The 14,008-nt window shown below is 41.6% G+C and overlaps 1 protein-coding gene across 3 annotated transcripts in view; it reads right to left on the reverse strand.

The window, feature by feature from the left end:
• hcn1 (hyperpolarization activated cyclic nucleotide-gated potassium channel 1) overlaps nucleotides 1-14,008 on the reverse strand; it is a gene marked incomplete at its 5' end in the record, with an annotated part of 148,940 nt that overhangs the window by 21,810 nt on the left and 113,122 nt on the right. For all 3 annotated transcript variants that reach the window (XM_079524950.1, XM_079524949.1, XM_079524948.1), the window contains one exon: nucleotides 2,149-2,295. In XM_079524950.1, the coding sequence (XP_079381076.1) occupies nucleotides 2,149-2,295 (147 nt within the window). The remainder of the gene's footprint in view (nucleotides 1-2,148; nucleotides 2,296-14,008) is intronic.

The raw sequence follows: 14,008 nt of genomic DNA on the forward strand, positions 1-14,008 counted from the left end.
ATATTTGAGACTATTTTATAATGCTCATAAATTGATGATATGCACACGGCTGCCATCTTGCCAGCAAGGTGCTACCTATAGGTGCAACTTCCCATAGACAGCCCATTCATCCAAAAGGAAAGTCCTATTTAATTGTATTAAATAACGGCAAACTCACCAACACACGAAAAGCTTTAATTATCGTCTTACTCATGCAAAGTGTTACATAAAAATCCACAGTAGACATGTTATGAGCTACTTCCTGTCAAGAAATTACTTGCAGATGAATATGTTGTGTCAGAGTTTGGAAGCACTCGTTATCAGTAAAGCAACCTCCTGCTGCCTCCTGCATTATGTGCAAATTCAAAACAGGTGGTACACATGGGCTGTTGAGTGATAGTCATAGTGAGTAGCTCATAACATGTCTACAGTGGATTTTTATTAAACAAACACATTGCAGATAGAAAGAGGATAATTCAAGCTTTCCCTACAGCTGCAATGTTGGTGAGTTTGACGTTATTTAATACAATTAGATAGGACTGTTCTGTTTGGATGAATGGGCTGTCTATGGGAAGTTGCACCTAGGTAGCACCTTGCTGGCAAGATGGCAGCCGTGTGCATATCATCAATCAAGTGCTCTGTGCTCAAAGTGAGGTTAGCACAGAGCACTTCATTATAAAATACAAATAAATAATATTTTCATAAGACTCTGTCTAAGGAGTCTCCTTAACTATTTGTGCGGCGAGCAAGTCTTTTTCTGCCAGTTTTCTTTCGTTTTTGGGACCTCCACACCTGCAGTCAATCCGCAAAACAAAGGACAAAGAAGGGCGCAACGGTTTCCCCTGTACTTTAGATTCATATATTATACATACTCTATCATATATATTCTATTTCCAGCTTGAATATGGTGATACAACGAATGATGGAATTTAGTGCGGCACATGGCTCAGTGCGTAACACTACAAGATACGTACATACGGTACAAGACTGCGCAAACGCAAAGCACAAAGTAATTTATCTTACCTGCACTTGTGAATACATTCTCACTGTTCCCCTGCACTCTTGTTAGCTGTGTATGTGGCTACGGTTAACATCTTAATGACCCTGAATGTGTTAATAATGTAAATCAAAGGGCTATGAATATCAGGTTGTGTTGTACAGAGAGAGTGACCTTCTCTGTGCTAAATGTATTGTTTGATACGTTGATTGACACTGGTTGGTTTCATCTAGCATGTTGAGGAGGATCCATGCATCTTGTCAGTTCTTCTCCCCTTTGAAAGATGTGATGAAAGGTGTAGTAAGAGGAACCAACCATCTTTGTTAATCTACAGCACGATGAGAATGTGTATCAAGGGATCTCTGGGCATGTTTAAGTTGCCAGATGAAAATATACTCCTCATCTCGAATCTCCAGACAGGGTGTGATTCATGTTCCAAAAATAAAACCCCACCTGCCATTCCAAGACCCCTATATATATATTTTTTTTTTTATGTTTTTACTACTTTGATCCAAAAATATAGCTATAAAGCCTTCAAAGGTAAATCAAAAATACTATCCTCGTTTCGATTAGACTGTCAGGAAGCTGAGGCAGTTAGTTGTACAGTATAGAGAGGGGAGGGAGGCTTGATACATCTGAATCAGTGGTTCTCAAAGTGGGGTCCAGGGACCCCCTGGGGTCCTCCAGGGGGTTCCACGGGGTCCCCAGCAAAATGTGTTAACACTTCTGATGCCTAGGCTGATCTATACGCTGCATCCGCGCTGGTTGATCATAACGTGGATGTTTTGGACTCATGTCTGACTTCATGGTGCATCGCGGTTACAATATTAATGCTTCTAAAGAGAGATCAGACTTACTACTATCAAAATCAGCTTAACCACTTGAACCGTATAGGCTGTTTGAAAATAGCCGATTTACAAGCTCTCACCATGTCGCATCACAACGTGTTGTGAGCTTGTAGATCGGCTTTTTTTTCTCTGATTTTTTTTTACATTTGGGAATGTTTCATATGTACTGTATGGCACCTTTTTTATGTGAGTTTACAGCCAAATACAGTACATATTAATTTGGGGGTCCTTGACATAAAAATATTTGAGAACCACTGATCTGAATCAATCAATCAATCAATCTTTATATTTAGCTTTCGATCCATGCAGAGCGTTTGGACTCACCTCCTTTAGCGGGTCATTGAGCTCACTAAGGATGTTGTCCTCATCAAAGATCTTGCCTTGATAGCGATGCTCGTAGTAGTCATGGATCTTCTGCCGCATGTCTGCAGGAAGCTTGTGGAAGGACATGTACTGCTCCACTTGTTTGTACTGAGAAGACAAAGAAGGACAATGGATTTTATTTCAGTAGGAAACCATATCAGGGGGAGGACGGGGTATGTGGTTCCAGGGGTATGTTGTTCCTTAAGCCCAATACAAAGTCAGATCAAAATGCTGTCAATCAGTTTTCTAATGTTTATGAACCTCCCCTTCTGAGTCATCACAACTGCAAACTCCATGATATTACTTATTTTCCAGATTAGCTCTTAAATAAGCAGGAAGAAAAGAAAAATCCTCTCCGCTAATATTCAACTAGTGACTTGTGAGCTAGAGAACAGTCACAATATACAGTAGAGTACATCATTTTAATCATTTACCTGTAAACTATAAAGTAATGTATACCTGTCATTATCAAAAGCAAGAGCTACATTCTCTTTTAAAAGAACACATTGTCATGGGGGTAGGTTGTGCCTATAGGTCCAGGAACAACAGGGGTTCGGTTGTGCCTCTCAGACAACAAGTGACAGGGAAATGCACAGCCTGCTTTCACTGTGATTTGAAGTAACTAGACTTGTACGTGCCCGTTGGCCACCGGCCTACTTGAGAACGATACCAGGCACTGCACTCGATACCGGGCACTGCACTCCCTGCGGGGGTGTGGAACGCGTGTGTCGAATTTGAAGTCGATTTTACTTAAAAACAAGAGCGGGCCTAATGATGGTGTGGCTTCCCTGTGGAGGTCTGACATGTTAACGGAATCATATTGATGCATACTGGCTGCCTACTGCACAAGAAAGCATGCACAAGAAAGATAGCGAAAGTGTATTTTGTAATTTGCGGGACCCCCTTGCAGATGAGATGGTTCATCTCAAGGGTTTACTTCTAATAAAGAATTTCAGATGATTATCCTGCAGACAGATCGACTCACAGACGAGACGCAATTCTGTATTGTTCGCCCCCTGCAGAGCCAGGCCGTAAAAATAGAAAAAGCTGATGTTGTCGAGGCGCAGTGTAACTCAACAGCAAACTCCCTGAAAGATAATGTGTTTCATAGAGTGTGTGCGTGTGCGTGTGTGCGTGTGCGTGTGTGTGTGCGCGTGTGCGTGTGCGTGTGCGTGTCCGTCCATATGGAGGACAAGCCGTTTTCTGCTCTCAGAGTCATGGTGCCATGTCCTGGTTGTTCTCTCTGAGTGCCGAGGAGGGAGACATGCGATGAGGGAGACAGGTGGTGAAAGGAAGTAGGAACAAGTACAGGCCTGAGGCCATGTCAGAGCAGGGTAGCAGCTCTGATGAGCTATTTACACCGTACAGGAAAGCCCAGAACTAACGTGCAAGCCATGATCTCATGTGAAACATCAATGTATACAATGTGTACATGATGTTCTACATAGAGATTTAGGGTTTGCAGGGAAATATACTGGCGGGGAGGATATTTAGTGTCGAGCGAAAACACTAACAGGAGGGTCCCGATTATAGAGCTGTGGCGCACTCCAATTCAGTCAACCCAAAGTTTAGTGGTTAAAAAGGGTTAAAAGTGGTTGCTTTCATAAATGATGCGTAGCCTGTGAGCCAATTCAGGCAGTACTACAGTATACACTAGAGAGGTTACACACATGTGCAGCCCTCTGTGAGAGATCTACTGTATGTGTCAAGCAGCTGATCAATTGGAGGTCTATACTTAAAGCTCACCTGATTCATTGCTCTTCCGCCTGTTCTATTGTCAGTGTTGCCACTGATGTATACGTGCTTTGTTTGCTCCCACTGCCGCCAGCCCAGTACCATAGGCTTCCATAACGGTACGTTTTTAACAGCGGGCGACGACAGCCAGACGAATTTTCCGGAAGTGCATTATTTGTCTATGGGACTCGCCGACTACCGGTGATCGAAAAGTGGACAGAGCAAAGAAAAGATAAAAATAATTCATCTTTTCGGGCGATAACGGCGATTGGGCGATGTGTCGGCCAATGCTTCTGGGTTCTGTTTCCCCGGGGGGGTTGTTACTTGTTATAGATGTACAGTATCTCCCTGCTTTTAAATGGTTGTCTGCTAATGTGCTGAGCAGGGAGTCGTGTATATAACATCAATATTTTATAAATAAAATGTTCTCAAGCTATTAATGGTCTCAAATTCAATCTATCTTGAGTTATCCGACTGAACTAGAGTAACGTGAGTTAATATTTGTATGTTTTCTCGATGTTGTTCAACTCATTTGGGCACATTTTCACGATTTTTCAAAAATAGCAGAGCTTGTAGATCTGCTATTTTTCAATAGCTAAAGTATAACAATGCTTTAAAACACCAAAAGGGGTTCCCGCCCAAAATGGGTTAAAGTTACGTGTTTGTTTTTATGTTGTTTCAAATTCTGTATCAATGGACAGGGCTTGACAGGCTTGACTCATGAAATAGATCTTGTATCTCAATAGGATTTAGCTGGATTAATAAACGTTTTAGCAGCACTAGCAGATAATTGGCCTGACCCCCCCCCCCCCCCCTCCCCCTGAGGGAATTTCAGATTTGAAACCAATTATTTGCCCAAATGATTCTGTAGTAGTGTGATGGGATTTCATACATCATCGTAATGATATTGACTGGATCAAACTCAGAGTCTCCACAATTTCACATCATAAATATTAAACGTGACTTAATGAGAGCAAGATGACCAGGATGCATCAAATGCTTGTCTTGCATTCACCTCATCAGCACTGAAATCAGCATGCAAATAATTATGTAAATATTTGTTTTATGATTTGTACTTTATGAATATAAATAATGCATCAAGGCAAGGTATTTCCCCCTGTCCATAATTTCACAGGGATTGAGAAGATGTGGCATTTGATCAGCACATGCAGCCTCAGTAGTAATATTAACATCTGCTATTCGCCTTTCTTGCTTTATAGTCTATAGCTTTTACTGTGCATATAATTGGCCTTAACACCATAATACTTCTGAAAGCTGAGCAGGCTGATGATGGGTTGTCTAATGCAGTGATTCTCAATGTGACATATGTATCCTTTGACATCAGATCAACCAGTCAACTCACTGGGGAAAAAATGGACGAGGACAGAATGACAGACCGTTTTCTTAATTTTATAGTAGTATAGTGTAGGATAATGTATATAGTACATGTGTACGTTGAACTGTGTTAATTGCTGTAGGGAATTCTGCTGAGGGTTGGCCTGGTCATGTGGTCTGCTGTTGTAGTACAACGTGCTACTGAGCTCCTGCCAAAATGCTACTGTGCATCTGAATTATAATGATGAAATGGGGTGGAAGAGAGTGTGAATAAAACATTCCAACCCACATCCCCTTAAGGAGGTGGCAGATTAGAAGAAGAGTTTCTGAAGGCTTAGAATCTGCACAGTCAGCTAAAATGTAAGATTTAACCCTCATTACATATTTATGCAAGGACAGTGGGTTCTGATTCCCAAAATGTCTAATAGAGCGTGTGACAAAGGTAAGACGGCCATCGTCTCTCTCTTAATAAGATAGTTACATAAGATAAGATTTTAAAAAACGAGATCAGATAAACCTTTATTTAGGGAATTTCAGGTGTCATAGCGGCAACAACAGTGAGAATGAAACACATAAGATAAGGTAACATGAGAGTTATGAGGCAAGAACCAGATAAAAGAAATACTGATTGAAAAAAATGCTGAGCTGCTGGCCCTATAGGTATCTGCACTGGATCTCTAAATGAGTGAACATGTGTACATGCAGGCTATTAATAAACATAAATGTAAAGTGAAGATGTGTACATTAATTGAACATTAATATAGGACTAAGTGCTCTGGAACCTAAATGCAAATAATTTGAGAAACATAGAAAGAGAGAAATGGCAGCATGGGTCATCCATTTTAACCCAAGACTGGGAAAGCCTATAACGTTGTTATACCTTTAAAACCAGGAAATCATGTTGCTATGTATAATAATACTATAGATAGATACTATAGATTTTACATTTAAGATTTACAAGGCGCTATATCGGCCTCAGGTCGAAATGGGTTAAATCATCCATTTTAAATGTGACCAAAAGTTACACCACAAGGGCCAACGTAGCCCCCGTATACCTGAAAATAAACACTGTCCAGCCTCACTCGGTTTCTCACTCGGCCTCTGGTAATCAGAGAAGAGCAATATTGGTCAGAGACGGTAGCCACCGCGAGGTCACTGGCCCATGCCGCGGCACGCTGCGATGACACGGCAGCACGACTGAGGAAAAGACACCGCTGGTGTGATTGATTTCTCTCGCGGCTGGCCTGAGCCGATAAGATGCTGGGTTTTGTTTGGGGGAGAGATTGATGCATTCTGAGCACATTGAAGAAGTTGCAGCGTGTCACACATAGTTGTGAAATGAGGGTTAGCTGGCGGTCATGTCAGAATATAGAACTAATGATAATCATGAGCAACTGTGTGTTGATTAGATCTTTCATTGGAAGTTTTACCTTGTGGCTTCAGGTCCATTCACATGCATTTATCATCCTCTTTCTGTAAAAATAATAGGCCTATATATATATTATTTAAAATGTTATTATTTAAAATGTTAGTTTTGTACTGACATTTTATTGTGGTCCTGTAATTAGGTTTTACTTACTATAGCGTTACTTTTACTTTGTTGCAATGTTCTGGTGTGTTTCCTAATTCCCTTTGTAGCTGTTACTGTACCTCTTGTCTTGACTGTCTTTGCTAATTGTAAATCTCTGTAGTCATAATTATTGTTAACCTGTACCTTGTTAGCCCATGTGTCTTTAGAAGCTCTGTTCTCTGGTGCTCTTTGTCAGATCTTTGTTTGTATTCATGTAGCCTGTTTCTGTAAACCCAAGACGCCTGTAACCTGATTTATTATTCAGTCATATTTTGTCTGTACCGGTTCCTGTTACCCAAGTGTTTATTCTGTCTGGCTGGAGGAATAAAACTAGGTTTTCCCACCGAATACTGTCTACATTCCCCAAGATGTGGGTCCCGCTTAAAAACCCTTGACCTCTGATATTAGAGACAGGAAACTGAGGGAATGCATATGCAATGCAGGTCCCCAGTCAAACTCGTACCAGGATCGTTTTCTATTATGCAGTTGACACGATATCCTGTGACCCTGGTATTTTTATAATTGAGTTGTAATTCTCCTTTGAGTATATATATTATGTACTACTACTGTTGGAGTATACCAGCTGACCACTCAAATGGAAGACTTTACATGACAAAACAAGGTCTACTGGAGACTCCTACTGTATGCCCTCTCCCCACACACCCTCCTGCAAATAACCCAGTGCTTGTCAGTCCCACTCACATTGGGATGTGCCTCTGGCAAAGAATTAACCCAGATCTGTGCTTGCCAGTGGCACGGTCAGCGTTACTGCTGATATATTCTACATGATCCTGGGGCTGTATGCTGTCTTAAACGATAACATCTGTGGCATGTTGAAAACCATTGTTTAACTAATATGCACGTGTGAAATATATGTGTTGAGTAAAGGTATGATAAAGCAGCCTAAAACATACACGTGTCTCTCTCTCTATGCTCGTGCGCGCGCGCGCACGCACACACACACGCACACACGCACACGCACGCACACACAGCAATTATTATTGCAATCTTCAAACTGTGTATGTACAATGATGCAGTGTAACCGTGGCAGTTGCTCGTATCGTATGTTGAAGACATGAAGACATAATAGCTCTGCTCTCCTACACCTTCTGACCACAATCTCACCTCCTCCTCCACTCCAACTGCATCATAGTAGGACTCACTCTCTATTCTTTAACCAACACGTAGTGTTGCAACATATTATGAACTTGTACAGGTAGATGGGCTATCTTTTCTGTAAAGATATTTACTGTAGAGGGGAAAAACAGAGGGGGTCTCATATAGAGCCCCGAAGGACTCGGGTCAATGAAGTATATAGGGTTTAACCCATTTTGGACTGAGGTCGATTTAAAAAAAGGCTTCTAAATCCTAAAATCTTTCTGAAAAACCCATGTTTCTATGTCAGTGGTGCTCAACCTTTTTCATGTCAAGGACAAAAATATGTAGTTCCAGGGACCTCCCAGAAGCAAATATTTTAGTTAAAAATGTTCGCTCTGAAATATATTCAAAGATTTGTGCCACATTTTCTACAAGCTCGTAGCGCGCCACTCGGTGGCGTTCTATGAGCTTGTAGATCTGCTATTTTTCAATAGCTGAATTATAACAATGCTTAAAACACCAAAAGGGGTTCCCGCCCAAAATGTGTTAAGTGGTTAAACCCTTGTGAATTACAACCTCCTTTCTCCTCTCCCCTTCGTTGAGCCCTGAAGCATTCTGGGTAACCATTAAGACTGAGGGATATCGACCAAAAGTTGTTACAGGTCATTAGTGGACATAGTGACCGTAATTTAAATAAGACTGCTGCCTCCTTCTCCCTTTCTCATCCTCCAACCTCCACACCTCATTGTGTCTCCCGTCTCTCCAGGTTCCATTTGCTCTATTCTTAGCCCGACGTCACACCTCACTCCCTGCATCCACAATTCCACATGCCCTCCTCCATCCTTCAATCCTGCTGTGGTATGTGGTGGACGACATGACCCCTCCCTGTTGCTCCTCTGATCTGCACAGCCATGCGGCAAATCAGCCCTAGCTGGATTCAGCTACACACACACACAAGAACGTGACACTCACAGCCTTTACGTTGTCATAGAACTCCCCGGAGGGACATCAAAAGGAATGCGCTGGGCTGTAGATTAAACACGTTTGCCATGAAGCATATGCATACACTATATCAAGTACTATAGGAGGAGACCTGTCCATCACTCAAACAGCGACTTCTACGGGTGACTTGCTGTCATTTCTTTTCAGTGGAATGTGCTGCGTGGAGGTTTCATCCGACCACTCTGTCAGATATTATGTCCACTTCTTTTAAAATCACCCGCGGGTAAGAATAACAGCTCTGCAGCCAAACAATTGTTGCTTGATAAAAACCTGTGGATACATTCTACTGTAGTGTAATGTGACTCTGTATACAAGGTGCCGCTGCTTGTTTTTTAAAGCAAATACATTTGCAAATGTCTGTCATATACGCATGTTGGATGCTTTCAACTAGCCTGGCTAATAAGCCAGACCGAATCAGCCGTTGGCAAAAACAAAATTTGCCTGCCGGCTACACGACAGTGTGATTTGAGTCTGGCTTATTAGCCAGGCTAGCTTTCAACTAGTTCCAACCACACATTGTGATTGGCTGAGAGACATACAGAACCATGCCAACAACCACAATATACAAATGGGCAAATTAAATTTGCCTCATCACTATTTAAATTATTATCTCTGCCACTGATTAGAATGTCAAGTCAAGGCTATTATTATAGCCGTGACATTATACACAGTCAAATCCAGTGAAATCCGCAGTGGATTTTACTGTGCACTAGAAGCTCCTCTCACTCTGGCATCCTGATCCTCCATCAGCTGTGCTGGTGAGTCAGTGACACAGCACTAAAAAAAAAACATGTGAATTTTGCAGGTGCAGTAGCTCAATTTGTCTGCGAAAAAAGTCTGCAAAATATTTAGTTAAGTGGTATTCTGAAAATAATCAGAGGATAAAGCGGATGTGACGCGCTTCCCCGCTTCCGTTTCATCATTAGAGTCACGCAGATCTGTCCTATAAATAAATAATAAATATAGCTTGCTGCTTATTAGAAATGGAAATTCGAACATAACATGTGAAGATATTTTAAAATATATTTTCGTGAACGGAAATGACAACAGATGACAGCTTCCATTCTCGAGTCACTAGTTCATGCAGGACATAAGAGTCATATATACCCCAGCTGTAATCAGCCTGATTACCTCCATTTCTAATTAGCCAGGCATTTCTATGCATGAATCACAGCCCATTCTCACAACAAAGCGGTCCCTCCTATAGTATACTGATCTCTGCTACATCAATGCTGCCTCACAAACTGCTGCTGGCAAAGCTTTTCCTCCACCACCCCAACCTCCATCTTTCTACTTTCTAGTACGCTACCACCACCCATGCAGCCTCCATCTTTCTAGCTGACTCCACCAAGAGTATTTGGCATGGCTGAAATCCCTCCTTTCTCCTACGTGAAATGTTCAACTGAAATTCATTGAATCCTATGGTACCGCTCTTGAGGGTTTTTCTGCATTTATAGCTTAGCATGCTGATCGGCTATAGTTTGGTTGGGCCCACATAGAAGGTCAGGAACGAAGAAGCCTCTGTCCTCGAAAAACAACATAACTGCATGACTGCAGTTTTCTAAACAAACATTCGTTCAAATAGAAATATGTCAATAATCAAAACTCACTTCTTTGAGCGGAAAAACACCTTACACCAACCATAAAGAGCAGTGACAGAGGGTACTGACTGGTGGATATCAGCCATTTTGTGCAGAATAAAGACCATATTATGGCCCTTGCCAGTAAAAAATATGTCCCCGTCTTGTTTCGCATCTCTCTCCTCTTTCTCTGCCTGTGGTTTTCTGTAAGGCGGAATAAAATTGTTTTATAATTTCATGTGCTAAAAGCAGACTGCCCTATCCAACCCGATCTCTCCATGTTCTCTCATCATTGTGGAGTCCATTGATTTATTCTAATCTGGTATCAAAGCACTGAGGCGGCCATGATAACACCGTCCTAAGACAATGGCTAGATAGATGCCTGGTGATTATTAGTGTGTGGAAGAAGCTCAATCTGTCACAGGACAGTGACGTGGAAAGATTATCACTTCTGAATCCTACAGAAGATGTCTTCCATACATAGCTTGTGATCTTGTCCTGATAACCAGAGGCGTTATTTCAGAAAGAAATAGGGGATGTCCCTAACCCTAACCACACATGAAAGCCACATAGTCGGCTCTGGCCCTGATCCGAGGGGGGGGGGGGGGGGGATGTTTGCCTGTGGGGCCTTTCTGTCTGGAGTTTGCATATATAATATATATAAATCATACTCGTGCTTAAGCCAATCAAATAATTTCCATGGTATACACAGACACACAAAGCTGGGCATATATAGGAGGGGCTAGCGGCCCTCAAAAAAAGAAAGAAAAAAATCATATGTCGATGGATGGGAGTGAGTCAGTGTTGATCTCAGAATTTAGATTAAAAAAATCTCGAGTTGGGGAAAAAATGCATAAAAGTTTGAGCTTAAATGTGAACACTAGGGGGTGGCAATCGCCCTCCCTTGAGACCCCAAAGGACACCCCTGTACTGCTGATTATATGCCTCTCTTGAGACCCCAAAGGACACCCCTGTACTGCTGATTATATGCCTCTCTTGAGACCCCAAAGGACACCCCTGTACTGCTGATTATATGCCTCCCTTGAGACCCCAAAGGACACCCCTGTACTGCTGATTATATGCCTCTCTTGTGAAGTGGAACTCCTTATCAGTGAAGGACAAAGTACTCAACCTCAGTACTTGAGTCAAAGTATAGATACTCCTGGCCAAATATTACAGCGCTATAAAGTCAAAGTTGCTTTGTGGAATTTATACTTGAGTTAAAGTAATAAAGTTCAGATTACAAAGTGTATTTTTCCTTTTAGTAGCAATGCAACTGTATTAAGATTAGGATACTATCAGTAATAGTCAAAATAGCAGATTTACGGTGCATTGTGAGATTGTAGATCTGCTATTTTCACTACATGTGAAATAGGGCTTGAAGTTCAGATTTTTGGATTTAAGCTGTAGGAAATACTTGCCATTAATATACGGTAGTGGGAGTTCTGGTCTGGTTTTGGTGAATATTAAGTAGTTCCGTTCATTAATTTTGGTGAGGGTCACTGGGGGCCACTCATTAAAAATAAATTAGTCCATAAAACTAGCGTAATTTTTATCGTTGACCTATATTTCTACCATATAGTGCAGCTTTGACCCTCGCCCTCTGTCACATAGAACTATGTTTTTGGCAAAAAAGTTGTGGTACAAATAGATCAGCAATAGTTTTGAGAGACAAAACTAGCGTTTTGAGTCAAAATGACAAATTTGTCTTTGAAATATTAATGTAGTGGAGTGAAAGTCAAAAAGTATCCAAAAATACAAATACTCGATACTGAAGAAATGTACAAGGTACAGTAGTAAGCTAAGTGGTCATGAATGGGTGGGCCGTGCATTTGCATTTTCAGAGCATGTTTATTTTAATGATCAATCAATCGATTGTATTCCGGCTTGGAACAGTTAGTAAGTAGAACTAGCATAGTATAGGCCTACTGTAAGTTCGGATTTATTGTTATCACAATTAAAACTCATGTTTCGACATTGTGCATTTGTTTGTGTGGTTTTTTTTTTCTTTTTTGCTTTGTATTCATGGACATATCCTGATGTTTCTTTGAAGATTTTGTTTAGTGTTTGTGCTGCCATGTGGGTGTATGGGGAAAAATATATGTGAATAATTGCTTTGAAAATACTATGTTGTAAAGAAAAATCAATAAACATATGTTTAAAAAAAAAAACTCATGTTTCAAGGTTTAAAGAAAAAAAATACCAGGCCTTTTTGTTTTAATATTGATGTTATATTGATGGCCACAGGTGGAGAGTCGCTGTTGTAGAACAAAGGGGGCGTTTTGCTGAGACGCATTGACCACGGGACGGACTGGCAAGGTCGCAGCATCATATTAGAAGCGAACGATAACAGCAAATGCAGTTAGACACAGGGTGTAAATTAATAAACTGTTTAGCCCATTTGGGCGCGCCTTCGCATAGTCACAGTCAAGGTGACCCTAATGATGCTGCACTGTATGTCCTACCGTGATAAGACTTCTGCCAAGTAAGTACCTCTCACAAGGTGATTGATGTGTGTGTGTCAGTCCTGTCTTCGGCTGTGCTTGTGCTTGTGCGTGTGCGTGTGCGTGCGTGCGTGCGTGCGTGCGTGCGTGCGTGCGTGCGTGCGTCATTCACGTGTGCTCATATATCAGCTCATCTAGTATTCACATGTCATCGGTATGATTAAGGACCTGTAAAACTTGAATGACAGTAAGGATTTTCTGTTATTAATGTGAAAATCTAAAAGCCATTCTCTGCAGTCTTATGCAGGTAACGTATGCGTGTTACCACAATGCAAGTGTGGCAGATTGCATCTCTGGTCGGTAACTCTATGGTGAATCTGTTTCCTTTCCTTTTTGTATGTTTCATTGTGAAGCACATTGAGTTCAAGTTGACTCTGTATTCATATCAGCTGCTATATTTATATAGCAGCTACCGGTATACAGTATGAATAAAAATGACTTTATGAGTCATCTGTTTATCTCAGTCATGCTATTTTATCTGTACACTGTACAGTATCAGATAATTGCTCAAGGCTTAAGGCTTAAGACATCACAGATGATTATAACACCCAGCACCAGAGCAGTGAGTCCATAAACATATTTAAGATATAAAAATAAAAAAACTGGGGCATGGTGGCATAGTCGGTAGTGCTGTCGCCTCACAGCTAGAAGGTGCTGGGTTCGATTCCCGCTGGGGGCGGGACCTTTCTGTGTGGAATTTGCATGTAATCGCCATGTCCCTGAAGGTAGGTACCTTCACAAAAAACATGCAGTAATCCAGGTCTCTAAACTACCTCCCCCTGGCCAGCCGGGGCGCCTGATGGAGGGGAAAGGAACTGGTCGGAATAACGTGTTCCTTCCAAGCGTTACGTCTGGCCGGGGAAACTCTCCCCTGTCAGGTGAAAAGAAGCAGCTTGGACTCCTCATGCATAGAAGGAAGCATGAGGTCAGTTGCCCCCCCAGGTTGGCAGAGGAAGTGTAGCACCCAGGATTACATTAGATAATTGACACTGGGTGAA

This window comes from Electrona antarctica (genome assembly GCF_951216825.1).
Source record: "Electrona antarctica genome assembly, chromosome: 16".
NCBI classification, from domain to species: Eukaryota; Metazoa; Chordata; class Actinopteri; order Myctophiformes; family Myctophidae; genus Electrona; species Electrona antarctica.